Source organism: Prosopis cineraria, unplaced genomic scaffold (assembly GCF_029017545.1).
Source record: "Prosopis cineraria cultivar Desert tree isolate PC_DT_omini unplaced genomic scaffold, ASM2901754v1 PC2, whole genome shotgun sequence".
NCBI lineage: Eukaryota > Viridiplantae > Streptophyta > Magnoliopsida > Fabales > Fabaceae > Prosopis > Prosopis cineraria.
In genome coordinates this window covers 16138212-16152713 of record NW_026555333.1, presented here as the reverse complement: position 1 = coordinate 16152713, position 14502 = coordinate 16138212, and the positions used below count along the sequence as shown (strand labels likewise).

Sequence of the window (14502 nt, the reverse complement as noted above, 5' to 3'; positions counted from 1 at the left end):
AGATTACAAATAGACCGTCTGGTGAAAATTTAAAAACAAAGATAAGTCACTAACATATCATAGCAATCTCACAATCAACAAGCACAGAAGGAAAAATGCTGTCCTAAGCTAAGCCGTGATTCTATGTTAATTTTTTTAACTATAATCAGTTGGAAAAATATGGTAAGCCTGCCGTTGTTGCTAGTTAAAGGAGCACAAATGGCTGAAGTTAATTACGAAATATTAAGTTTTGTAATTAAAAATTAATTTTGAATTGAATTGATTTTTTTTTCTTTATACAGAAAATATGGAAGAAATTTCGCACTCACAATAATGTCTTGTCAAGTTCCAAATATTTTGATTCAAGTGATGATTAAACAAATGAAAGTTTAGTGGTTGAGGATGAATCATCATTCAACCACCCACCTTGATGTTAATTTCCATCACCCTCTCATTCATCAAGTGTCGTAAAAGAATCAACAAGCTTTTTTTTTCCCCCCTTCCTGGCGATCCGTAAAAGAAACAAACTAAGTTCATTCTGTCATTTTCACTTTCCTTCGCTGCAAATAAGTTTTGTTTTGGATGAGAAGAAGATAGAGATGAGAGAATGTGATGAGAAAATTAGAGTGAAATGACATTTTTCACCCTAATTTTCTCTTAATTTCCTTTTAGAGGTGGAGAAAACTGACAGAGAAACTTTATGAGGGGAGGGATAATATCTTTTTGGGAGAATTAGATATAGATTCCAGATGACAAAATTAATTACTCATAAATCCAATTCACTAGTAAATACTAAAGTTTAATATGTATATATAGAAGTTTGACTTGTAAATGGATTGAAATAATAATTAATTTACTTATCTTCCTATCTTTTTCTTCTAATTTTCCTTTAATTTTCTTTTCTTGCTGTTGTCATTGAGAAATTCTTGCATAGATATGATGTATCACATCATTCATAGACTGTCTAATAAAAATATATCATGTTAGATGATGTAAATATAAAATTGATTTTGACATTGATGATGGTAGAGAGAGGAAAAACAACAAATTAAATTGGCACACTATTTCAAAAACAAATTATTAAAATAATAACATATTATATTTTATTTGATTAAACTAGTATAATATGGTATATTTTTATTGAAAAAATTATGAATGATGTGGTATATCGGGTCTATATAAAAATTTATCATTTTCATCACATTCCAAAGGGAGGGTAAATTAATCACATTTAAAACTTCCTCCATTTAGTATTATAAAATAATTTTACTTGCTGAATTATTATATTAAAAATATAAGACATTTTAAGTTTTTCAAAATATAGTTAGTAAAGTTGTTTCAAAAATGCCTTAGTTGAGGGTGTAATTAATAAGATTTTAAATTGAAATACCTTATTAAATAAATATAAACATATAAACAGTATATATTACTTTTTCATGTCATTGACTAATTTATTATAAATATCTTACAATTCTGAACGTGAGAGATAGGGAGTATTCCTTTTGTACTAATTTATAATACACTTTTAAAAGTAATTTAATGTTAAAATATATAAAACACTTCAAAAAAAAAATAGTATCTCATTAATTTAAGTTGTTTCAACATTACCCTTCACTCCTTATTATATTTTTTCACTCTGTTTTATGTTTGACAAATGAGGTTATATAAAAAGAAAGATATTTTTAAAAATTTCTATTTGTGGTTTTTAAAATAAAAGATTATAAAGTATATTTAATAAATCTCATAAGTATATATAATTTTATTAAAAAGTATTTTCTAACCAGTTAAGGGCCTTTGATGCGTCTTTCTTTAATATTTTTGTAATGTTACAATTTTTCAATTTTTTTATTTTTTTCTTTTAATTATTGGCTTTTAAATCAAATAAGTGACATTTTGATATATTAAAATCTTAAAATTGTAAAATTTTATATTTTTTATAATTTTTTAAAAAAATATCACAATTACGCCTTTTTATTTTGAAAAATCATAAAAGAAAAATAAAAATTTAATATTTTAAGATTTTAATATATCAAAATGTTTTTAATTTTATGTATAAGTCAATGAATCAAAAGAAAAAAAAATTATTTTAAAGAATATTAGAAAAAAGTAGTTAAAGACACTTTCCCTAGCTCATAAAGTAGGTCCAACATTTATCAACGCTGTGCAGCCTCCATCCATTATATGATCTGGTTTAGTATCATTCCACTTATTGACTTTTGCCAAAGGCAAACTAAAATAGTTCAGCGGCTTTCACTTTCATAATTGTTTGTCCCTCTTCAATGAGGCGACCCTGCAGGTAATTTGTATGTGTTGTGAATAAAAAGCTTTTATTCTTTACCATACTCTTCTCACCAACATCCACTTTTGCCAAGTTCATGTTCGGACCTTCTTTTACACTTTTTGGTAAATCGTGCCAACACCTTTTGAGTTTAATTTAGAGCTTCATTATACTTTGAGATGACCCTATCCTGTAATTGGATTCCATGTTACTTCTTACACAAAGCCTCAAAGTGCTTGTTTTTTCCCCCCTTAATGTACATCAATTGTATCTGATATGATATGCCACCTTTTATTTTTCTTTCATGAGCTCACATTCCTCTTCAACAATTACAATTACATATTTACATAACTACATTAGCAACGAAAAAGTGGGAACATGAGTAGCCCCCTCCCGTACATCCTGAAAATGTATAGAGAAAATTGGTGGCCCATAAGATTCAAATATTTATGTATAAGTCCCAATTTTTTAAAAATAACCTGCACAGGACCATGGTCCTGGAGACGCAATATGTTTTTTTTTTTAAATGCCAAAATACCTTTCTTTTTTCTGCGTTGGTATAAAACACATCCATGAATTTTCAATAATTTGTACCATGCAAACGAGTGTTAAAAGTGAAGGATATTTTGATTTTTTTAAAAAGAAACATTTTTCCTTAAAAATTATAGTATTAGTTTCTATATTTGGAACTTATATCTAGAGCCACTAAATGGGTCGGCTTGACCCATATGAGCTCAAGCATAGAAATTCAATTACTATGAAATTGATCTTTTTTTAAACTTGACTCTTATTAATCGAGTTTAGGGTCGGGCCATGAGCTCTTTTTATTTTTAAAAATTTAATTTTTATATCATAATATTACATTTTCTTTTTCTGAAATACAAATTATAATGTTCAAAAATTAAAACTAAGTAATATAAATTTTAATTTGAAAATAAAAACATATATTTTAAAATTTAAATTTAATTTAAAAGTTAAAAATATTTTATTTTTTTTAAAATGGGGCCTAACAAGGCTAGGCTTAAAAGCCAATTTATACTAAAAAAATTCTCAATTTTATAAGTACAAATTTTTATAAAAATGAACTTAAACAGATAACTCACTTTACTTATATCCAAGTATTTAACCATTTTGGTCCTTGTGGACACTTTTTCCAAATATATATGAATGGATGTATGTATGCATATGTATATAAGCAGCAAAGTGCTGATTGCTGAAGCAAGCAATCACGAGGGAATAGAGTAGTGGAATATTGTCACGCTTGTCCAAAAGTGCTTGTGACGCATACACACGCATTTGCTTTGGTCCTCTATATAAAAGCTAATTAATTAATTGACACATACTATTAAGGAAATATTATAAACATAAAATATACATCATGTAAGAATTCAATTATAGGGATAGTTCGACCCAAAAAAGAAAAAAACTAAAGATGGGAGGCAAATGATGAGATTGGATTTTTACATTTAGAACCATGCAAAACGAATTCACGACTAACTTCTACGTTGAGAACTAGAGGGAATATATTTATATTGTTGAAGGATAAAGGGAAAAGAAGCAAGAATCAAAGTAAGTGGTTATACATGTTGGCAAAAAAAAAAAATTTGAGTGGTTGTATATGATATGTTTGACACGAATATGCTGTTAAATGATCACATTGTCACATGATTATGTTTTGTGTGGTTGGTTTCAAGTTTCAATTATTGAAGGTCAAATTAGGTCATTAATTATCACACAATGTGGATAGAATTAAGCTCAGGATGAGAGAAGTTGCTTAATGGGTTTGGGGACTTTGAGGATCACAAGTGCTTTTCTAGTCTCAATGTTAAATAAATAAATAAATCCTTTCTTGTCTCCTTATTGCCACTTGATCCTCCTACAATCTAGATATGTTTCTTTTATATTTTTAGGGCTAATGAATAATATACTCTCTACATCATAATATTAGTCACTTTCTAAAAGTACATCTTGGCTCAAAATATAAGAATATGGGATAAATTTTATATATATTTTTTCATTTATATCCTTACTTTTTTTTTATATTCTTAGTATTCAAATACTCTTTATTTAAAAATCATACACTTGTTACTAAAAACTCTTGAAATGAAAAAAAATAAAAAGATATGGACATTTTTAAAAAATTAAAATTTCAATTAATATTTTTTGTAAACTGTAAGTTAATTAATAATGACATATAATGTGGACACACTAGTACAAAATATAAAATTTATGGGATACTTTTTACATAAGTTGAAAGGCAAACTATAAAAAGTAAAGGCGATAATATTTTTATAATTATGTTAAAGTATGTGACACTTTGTACATCGGGAAAGGTCACTTTGTACACCGAGTGGACATAGGAAATAATTCATTATACATTTCTTATTTTAAATTGATATATAATTAAATTTTTGGATTATTTGGATGGCGCTGTATATTAAAAAAACAATTGTGTTAATATTAGTTTAATTAAAAGAGAATATTATGTTTTGAATTTCAAAGGTAAAATTAATTATTTAATCCCTATAGCTTTGAGTAAGTTCAATTATAAAACTCAGTTCTTAAATTTTAATTAATTTAGTGCAACTTAATTTCAATAATCCCAGTTGTTTAAAACATTGACTAATTAGCCTTGAAAAATAATTTTAATACATATAATTTTATTTTTTAAATATAGAGGACTAACATTTTAAATAGTTATATGTTGCATTGAGTCAAAGTTCTCAAGGACTAAATTGTAATCAATCAAAAATTATAAGAACTAAGTCATACAAAATAAAAGTTTAAGAATTGAGTTTTCACAGGGTAAAAATCATAAGAATCAAATAATTATTTTTTTAATTTTTAATTAAAATTTCAGGAGGTTAAGTTTTGTTTTCAAAAAGACTAAAGTATATATTTGGTCCTATAACTTTATATAAAGTTTCATTTAATCCTTTAATTTTATAAAATATCTTTTCAGTTATTTAATTCTAATAATTATTTTAAAATGATTATTTTTTTATCTCTATCATTGTTATTTTGAAATATTAGACTTAAAATGTTAATATTTAATAATGTTTTATTAATATTTAAAAGTTCTATGTAGGAATTTTTTTTATTGATGAAACTAATTGTATTAGAGTTAAATGATTGAAAAGATACATTGTAAATTAAAGGATTAACATATATAAAATTTTATGTATAATCAAAGTAACAAATATATAATTTAACCTAATAAAAATAGAGTTTGAGGGTGCAAAGAAGTTTTTACCTTGACTCTCTAAAGATGAGAAAAAACTCTTGCACTTCTGCTTAACTCCTTCCATCTCACCCTCTTGAAGGGACAAAAACTCTTCGGACTATGGTGCATCTGTTCACACACACACACCCATGTTTATATAAGGCTTAAATATTTAACCTTATATATTTAATATACTTTTATTCAATTAAATTAAAATAAATAAATTTATTATAAAATAAATAATTTATAAATGATACACATATTTTTGATGTATTTGAAAACTAGCACCTTGAGTTTACAAGACTAAGAGCCATTTGATTATTAAAATAAATTGAAGAAAAAAGGAATATGTTGATGGTAAACAAAATAAACTAGAAAAACATTGTGTATGATAGAGAAATGAAAATTATAAGGAGGTAAAACCCTTGAAATGATTGAAAGATGAGAATGGGGATTAATGACTTTATTCATGACAATTCCCATTCTCACTTCACTATCACCCCATAATTTTAATTTTAATTTTTTTTTACTGTCTCTATCTCTTTAAAATTTCACGAGTTTATTTTAGTTCATTTTATTCTTTATAAATTATTTTTTTTTCATTTCATTCTTTTTCAATAACCAAAGACTTCAAGTATATGAGTTTTTCCATGTATATATAGATTGGTTTATAATTTATAAACACCAATAATTATTACAAGAACTCAAAAATACAGATCATATTATATTGTTTACATGTTAATTCTTGAGACGGTTGGAAATCAACATATGGATATTATATATAAATATGAGTTAATCAGTAATTACCTGAAGCTAACATATATATATATATATATAAAGCTAAGATTCAAATTCTTTCAATGTAACAATGTCACATTATAAAATACTATATAGTAATTAATAATTAAATTATAATAACTGTGTGATATATTGCCACACCTAATGGTCATTGTGATACATTATAAAATGAGAACTTGAACAAACTCTCTTCTACAGGCATCGATGGTGCGTGCAATTCATGGTGAGATTGAGACGTTTTCAAATTTATTAATATATAAAATAACAAAAATATCAGTTACGAATTATAAAAAATAAAATGAAACCGTAGATTTTCCTCTCATCCGCGTTATGCGCAAAACTGCTGCGATTGTACGCGACTTTCGATGTTATCCCAACAAACAAAACCTACGCTCGCTCACTCATTCACATGTTACACCCAATAGTTGTTACACTCTTAAGATGAGTCAAAAAGAGAAATGTCCACTTGCATTCACGTGGGAAAAAATATACTTGTTTGAGCAAAATATAATATAAATTCTTGCAAAAAAAACATAAATTAAATTAAATTAAATATCTAGTTAAAATTTATCCATATTACCAAAATCAACCATCCATATATCGCCAAAATAGATCTATTTTGGTGATATTCACAACCGTATGGGCAAGCTAATAGCCTAATACCAAAAAAAAAAAAAGACCATTCCTAAATTTTGATCAATTTTGCTAAATCTTGAATGAGAGAATAAATTACCCTTAGGTCCTAACCACTTTTGAATACATGAAAATTTGATTGTGGCAGAAAAAATTTTTTTTGATATATGTAACTGAGGCTGAAAAATAATTAGTTGTCTCTATTTAAGAGATAATTATATATATATATATATATATTGGATTTTCAGGATATCTCACATTTGGTAACCATAAAATTAATCTCTCAAAAAATCTAAGTCAGGTTATTCTTTTTCAAATGATGCTTTCCATACATACAGGGAATTCTTCTTCTTAATTTTTACTTAAAAAACAATTTTACGTATAATTTTTCTAAGATCTTATACAATATCCTAATTTTTTTAAGTCCACTGACAATTTGAGTATAATAAATTCACAACTAATATAATTATCAATTTGCTATACTCAAATCAACAGACTTTATAGTATTTTAATTTACAGTATCGTGCAGGATAAAAGAAAAAAAGCAATTTTCCCAATTTTTTAACCATGGTTAATAGGGAGGATAAAGAGGAAGACTACTCATTTTTTTTATAAATCATTTCTAATTGACTTAACTAAAATCAAGGTGAGTTAGTTAGAATAATAAAGTTATTTTAAAAATAATTCACATTTTAACTTTTTTCCCTAAATTTTTAAAAATATTTGATATGGAAGAAGAGTTTTCTTAAGAATTGAAATATTGCACTCTTTTTTTAAATTTGTTGGAGATTATTTTCAAAATCGTACAATAAAAGATTACAGATTTATATAAAAGAACAATTTTTTTAAAAAAATATGACTAAAAAATAGGATGAAAAGGGGGCCAAAAAAAAAAAAAACAGACACACACACACACAGGCGGTGGTGCTTGTCTCAACTCTCAATGCTCATCCGTGAACCTTCTTGTATTATCCTCTCCATTCTCCTGCCTCCATTTTTGATTTTCTCTCTCATTTTCTCGCTATTTTCTTTTCCTCTTTCACGGGATTCTCTTTCCCTCTCATTCTCCTCTGTCCTTTTCTTCCTATATATTCCCCTCCATGCGACCATGCCCCACTCTCTCACTCACATGTCTCCCTTCCCCTTCTCTCTCCTCTCTTCTCTCTCTTCACTTCCCCTGCATCCTATCAACCAGGTCTGTTTTCTCTTCTCTTTCTTCCTTTCTCTCTTATTTTCTCTCCAACCAAACAAGCTCATGAATTTTTATGCAGTTGCAGCAGCAGATGTATCCGAATCCGACTCTTAAGTCCACTCCCAGGCCTCCACCTTCTTCAGGTGATTTTCTCAACTGCTTGTTAGTCTCAGCAGCTTTTATTTTATTTACTGAACAGATTGATGAAGAACAAACTGATCGCATGTGTGTGTTCTTGTTCTTGTCAGGCCCATTGGTCTCCCCCATCATTGTTCTGCTGGTGATGCTGAGTCCTTTTTCTGTCACTGGTCTTAAAGAATGTACCAACACTCCTAGCCAGTCTCATACCTTGCGCGCTCTGTTATCAGAATCCAAAAACCAGACATGGAAGAACGAGGTGATGTCTCATTATCATCTCACTCCAACGGATGACTCTGTCTGGGAAAGTTTGTTGCCCAGAAAGTTGCTGAAAGAAGAAAAGGATGAGCATGATTGGGCAGTGTTGTACAGACAGATGAAGAATAAGGGGACGTTGAATGCACCTCAAGGTATTCTGAGAGAGGTGTCTCTGCATGATGTGAGATTGCATCCGGATTCAATCCATGGTGGAGCACAGCTCACGAATTTGGAGTACTTGTTAATGTTAGACGTTGACAACTTGCTCTGGAGCTTCAGGAAAACAGCTGGTTTGCCCACTCCTGGCAAGCCGTATGGTGGTTGGGAAAGTCCTAATATGGAGCTTCGAGGCCATTTTGTTGGTGAGTCCCTTTCATTCACTTTCTTAACTTTTTTGGTTTCACCATGTCTAATGTTCTTGTCTTTAATTTTTTAATCATGTGTTACTTGTGTCTCGCTGTAAATACTTATTATTATTATTTTTGGGTTTAAAGGTGAGTTCATATGAAAAGAAATTAGAAATCCCACATTAGAATTAGATTCCCATCGCCCTGGAAATAAGGTATATTAGTGGGACAAAAAAAGAGAAAAACACAATCATTCATTACTATAATTTTATTGAGCTTTGTTTTTAATCTTATAACTTATTTCTAGTATTTTTAATATTTATAATTCCTGTAATTTAACATTGTTAAGGATTTAAAGAATAAACGTCACGTAATTAATTTCCTTAAAATTATAGGGGATGAAAATACTAGAAAAATTATAAAAATTAAAAATGAAACCAAATAAAATTATAGTGTTTAATGATGGTGTTTTTTCCAAAATAACTAATAATTTGTATCAAAATCACTTACATGCTTCTTACTCACAATCGGTTTATAATGAGTTGTTTTGAACATTTTGAAGGGCATTACTTGAGTGCATCGGCTCGAATGTGGGCTAGCACTTATAACGATGCTCTGAAACAGAAAATGTCAGCTATTATTGCTGGCCTTTCAGCATGTCAACAGAAATTTGGCACAGGATATCTCTCTGCATTTCCATCTGAATTTTTTGATCGGTTTGAAGCAATTGAGTACGTGTGGGCTCCCTATTACACCATTCACAAGGTAAATTAATGCATAACTTGTTTTTGAGTACATAATTGTACTGTTGGGTCAATATCATGGGGACTAATTAAGTTGATCAATTTTGACAGATTATGGCTGGCCTATTGGATCAACACACTATAGCTGGTGACCCTCGTGCTTTGAAAATGCTAACATGGATGGTTGACTACTTTTATAATCGTGTACAAAATGTGATCACAAAGCACACTATAAGTAGGCACTACCAATCATTGAATGAGGAAACCGGAGGAATGAATGATGTTCTTTACAATTTATATAGCATCACGGTAGGTTAACTAGTCTTATTGCTTCATTAATTTGATTGTTCGATGCTTTTCACTCTCATACTTTCTTGATATAACTTTTTGGGTCGTTTCAAGTTGGGTTAGGTCATGGGTTGATTTTTTCTAACCCAAAGATCTTTCCGATTTGAGTAGTAGACCAAAATTGACCCGACCTGTTAATGTCTCTAAATATAAATATAAATTCAAAAATATTATAACTCATAATATTCAATTCTAGCTCTTACATTCAATTTTCAATATGTGCATTTCTTGTAAACCTATGCAGGAGGATCCAAAACATCTGTTGTTGGCTCATCTTTTTGACAAGCCATGCTTTTTAGGCTTGCTTGCTGTGCAGGTAACCATTATATTAATTTATAATATTTCTTTTATATCAATTTTAAGTATCTTTATGGCCCTAAATCATTGTAAGTAATTTAGACACTTGCACATCTTCTTCAATACCCACTAAACTTCCAATGCCTGGAAATTAAATGTCTTGCTAATTAATAAATCATTTTCGTTTTCAGGATGTTGCAATGTTAGCATCATGGTCTTTTAATATTATTTTATCTTAAATTGTTTGTTCACAATTGGTGAAAACAAAGTGCATATATATAAGTTAAAATGACAACTAAGTTTTTCCATATAAATGCTATTGTTGACTCAAATTAAATTTTAATTTTGATTTCAAATGAAAAAGAGATTATAAGTTGGAAGTATGATGAGGGCAATCATTATTTACTCTTTCATTCCCCAAAAATATGATTTTTCAAGTGAACATCATTAACAATATTGCGCTCACATTTTAATAACATGTTTAAAGATTTGGATTTGAACTTATATCATAGTTTTAAAAATTATATTTAAATAATTTGCGTTTCCTACGTTGTATAAAATTTGTGATTTGTGATGATTCACGGTTCATAATTTATCAATATAAATTTTATTAATAAATATAATGCATGATGATATTATTTTTACAAATTAAAGCCCAAGAGTTTGAAAATTCTATTTCCCCTTTTCATGCAGGCTAATGACATTTCAGTGTTGCATGCTAATACACATATACCAATTGTTGTTGGATCTCAAATGCGGTATGAAGTTACTGGTGATCCACTTTATAAGGTAAACTTCTGCTTGGATATCATGTCATGTTTATTTAGTATTATTGTTGGCCATAATATTTGATTATATATATATATATATATATATTTATTTAGTTATTTATTTTTATAGATTGTGATTTTGATGTTTTCTTCCCAATTATCTAGTATGATTATTGTGGCTAAGGCCATATGATACAACTTATGACAAAACTTGAAGATAAAAACGCATTAATTTTATGCATTGCTTAGGTTGCCAAGATTCAAAGTTTCTTACAAGCTCCATTATTCATGCCTTTTGCTATATATGATAGGAAATTGGAACATTCTTTATGGACATTATTAACTCATCTCATAGCTATGCCACTGGAGGGACATCGGTTGCAGAGTGGTGGTAATGTGACCTAATTAATTATGTTTTTATTATCAATTTCTTCTATATAAATTTCAAATGATCCATTCAATTATATGTGTGTGTGCGCGTGCGCCAAGATGATATTGTGTATAGCTAGAGTTTTATTCCATCTTGTTATAGTAATTACTCGATGATTATAATTTATTTATTTATTTTGAAGGAGTGATCCTAAGAGAATGGCAAGTAATGTCTTGTCAACAACAGAAACTGAAGAATCATGCACAACTTATAACATGTTGAAGGTACAACTACAACCAATTATATATCATTTTATTAGCTAATTCTCTGTTAAATTATTTCTTTATACCCTATCCACAATATTTTACCATAAACTGTTGTAGATTGTTTCCATAGTATCTGCAATTAAAAAAAAAAATTAACCAGGCTTAATTTCATAGGTTTCAAGGCACCTATTTAGATGGACCAAGGAAGTGACCTATGCAGACTATTATGAGCGTGCCTTAACGAATGGTGTACTAAGCATTCAAAGAGGCACGGATCCTGGAGTGATGATTTACATGCTCCCACTAGCCCCTGGGGTTTCAAAGGCTAAAACTGGGCATGGTTGGGGAACAAAGTTTGACTCTTTTTGGTGTTGCTATGGAACTGGTATTCATATATTTTCTTTATCAAATAATTTAAATTGTTTCAAGAGTTACAATATATCCTTTCAAAACTGAAGTATGCATACTCAATTACTCATGTTATCTACTATCTCTTTTGTTTTTTTTTTCTTGGATTATCTTTATTAGGTATTGAATCATTCTCAAAATTGGGGGATTCTATTTATTTTGAACAAGAAGGGGACCCCACTCTTCACATAATCCAGTACATATCAAGCTCTTTTAATTGGAAGTCAGGGGGTCTCATGCTTAATCAAACTGTGTCTCCTATTACATCATGGGATCCTTTCCTAAGAGTGACCTTCACGTTTTCTCCAGCCAAGGTACTTACAAGTATTTTATGTTACAAATGACACTTGCTTTTGCATCATGAAATATTTCAGTCCATTAGAATTTTTGACCTCCACGTTTTTGCCTTTTTATAATAGAGATTGAATATTTCAAACAATATTGACAAAGAGATTTACAGCTGTTACATAAAAGAAAAATATTGCTCTGAAGAAAATAGCTTACATTGAAATATTAACTTAATTTTGCAGGAAATTGGCTCTTCCTCTACATTGAATTTCAGAATACCAACATGGACAATTTTAGATAGTGCCAAGGCTGTATTAAATGATCAGATTTTATCTCTACCACCTCCTGGTATTCAACTCTTTTCATTTGAAAGCTAGAGGTTTCACCTTATTCATATCACAATAATTGGGTCTAGCTAGCCTTCAGTTTTTCACACAATTTAATCTCTCTCTAGTAAAAAGGATCTTTTGTGGATGTGCAGGAAATTTTTTGTCGGTCACAAGAAAATGGAATGTCAATGACAAGCTAACCCTTCAGTTGCCCCTTACAATAAGAACAGAGGCTATTAAAGGTATGTAGAAATCCATTTATGTTAGTCACTACCATGCCATTGAATAAAAGGGACAGCAAAATCTTATCACTAATATTGTGTTTTGGGTTGAATTCAATTCAGATGACAGGCCAGAATATGCTTCTCTTCAAGCAATTCTTTATGGTCCTTATCTCCTTGTGGGTCATACCACCCGTGATTGGGACATCAAAGTTCGGTCAGATGAATCTAATGCTAATTGGATTACTTCAATCCCTACTACACACAACGATGAACTAGCAACACTTTCCCAAGATATTTCAGGCTCAACTTTTGCTTTAACAAACTCAAATCAATCTCTTATAATGCAAAAATTACCTGAACCTGGCACAGAATCAGCTCCTCATGCTACCTTCAGACTTATTTCAAGTGAATCTAACTCCAAGTTTTCAACAGTGAGAGAAGTTGCTGATACATCAGTGATGTTGGAACCATATGATCTTCCTGGAAAGCTCCTGACACACCAAGGAGCAGAAAATGTTCTTGTCATTACAGATTCTTCAAATGCTGGGATCTCTAGTGTCTTCAATGTGTTAGCAGGATTGGATGGACAAAATGGAACTATATCCTTAGAATCAAAAAGCAATAAAGGTTGCTTTGTGTGTAGTACTGGTTCTGGTGAAAGTGTGAAGCTCAGTTGCAGTTCTGGTTCTGATGCTAATTTCAACCAAGCTGCTAGCTTTATAGCAACAGAAGGAATAAGCCAGTACAATCCTATTAGTTTTGTTGCTAAAGGGGCAAGGAGGAATTTTGTTTTGGAGCCATTATACTCCTTCAGAGATGAAACTTACACAGTTTATTTCAACATTCAAGCTTGATATAGATTTCTTTTTCTCCTTTTTAGAGATAGCTAGGGAAATGGTTGGAAGCTGTATATGGTACATTACATCATTGGATGGAGTCATTTGAGCATATTAAAATATCTCAAATGGCAAGAATGGTGATGATGCAATGTACAGGAAAATTAAATGAATAAATAAATATATAGGGAAAATTAATCTATCAGTCCCTATAGTTTATATCAAGTTTTACATGGCTCCTTGTTTTTTAAGAATTTTCAACACAATTAGCGCGACCTGCTCCCAATCAGCGCCACTTGAATCTCCGTCTTTTTTTTTTTTTTTTGGGTGGTGAAACGATTGCAAGTAGATAACAAAATGAAACAAGCCCATTAAGAAAAGTAGACCTTGGGCAATGCCGGCCCACAGGTATCATCATGAAGGAATTAACATGAGGCTTGTACCAAGAAAGAGGGTCCACAATGTAATGAACTCCTGATTTTGTTGAAGTTTTTTAGATACGAGATTTCTTCTTCTTTTGATTTTTTATTTTATTTTATTTAATTCCACAGGCTTAGTGATTTTAGTTCTCAAGTAATAACTTTTTTTTCTTTTTGTGTGGGCTTATACTCTTAAACTAAAACCTCAAAGAGACAAAAGACCGTATCTCTTTAATGAGTTTAAGTATTGGAAAATCATCTCAATTAAATCTAATTTTTAAGAAAAAGATATAGGGTTAAATGGGTCCTTTTTTGTAATTTTCTTATTTTTTTTAATCATTTTTTGGTTAACTAATGG

General features: G+C 29.6%; 1 protein-coding gene across 2 annotated transcripts; it reads left to right on the top strand.

Moving 5' to 3' along the window:
* Positions 1–8004: 8004 nt before the first annotated feature.
* On the top strand, positions 8005–13950 carry LOC129303381 (uncharacterized). 2 transcript variants are annotated; one of them, XM_054942670.1, is made up of 14 exons: positions 8005–8106; positions 8189–8246; positions 8352–8861; positions 9409–9611; positions 9701–9898; positions 10182–10253; positions 10928–11023; positions 11316–11395; positions 11577–11658; positions 11815–12025; positions 12169–12362; positions 12579–12684; positions 12818–12907; positions 13010–13950. In XM_054942670.1, exons 1-14 carry the CDS (start codon positions 8020–8022, stop codon positions 13741–13743), a joined length of 2721 nt encoding a protein of 906 aa, XP_054798645.1. In that variant the 5' UTR covers positions 8005–8019; the 3' UTR covers positions 13744–13950. The 2 variants fall into 2 exon arrangements, with proteins under 2 accessions (XP_054798645.1, XP_054798644.1); XM_054942669.1 differs by having other exon boundaries at positions 8183–8246.
* Positions 13951–14502: the final 552 nt, after the last annotated feature.

Bases quoted from the DNA above. Each gene is read 5' to 3' on its own strand.
- LOC129303381 (XM_054942669.1), top strand. From the start codon at position 8,020: ATGCCCCACTCTCTCACTCACATGTCTCCCTTCCCCTTCTCTCTCCTC. The intron at 10,254-10,927 runs GTAACCATTATA...CTTTTCATGCAG, and splicing joins TAGGCTTGCTTGCTGTGCAG to GCTAATGACATTTCAGTGTT. The intron at 11,024-11,315 runs GTAAACTTCTGC...TATATATGATAG, and splicing joins CTGGTGATCCACTTTATAAG to GAAATTGGAACATTCTTTAT.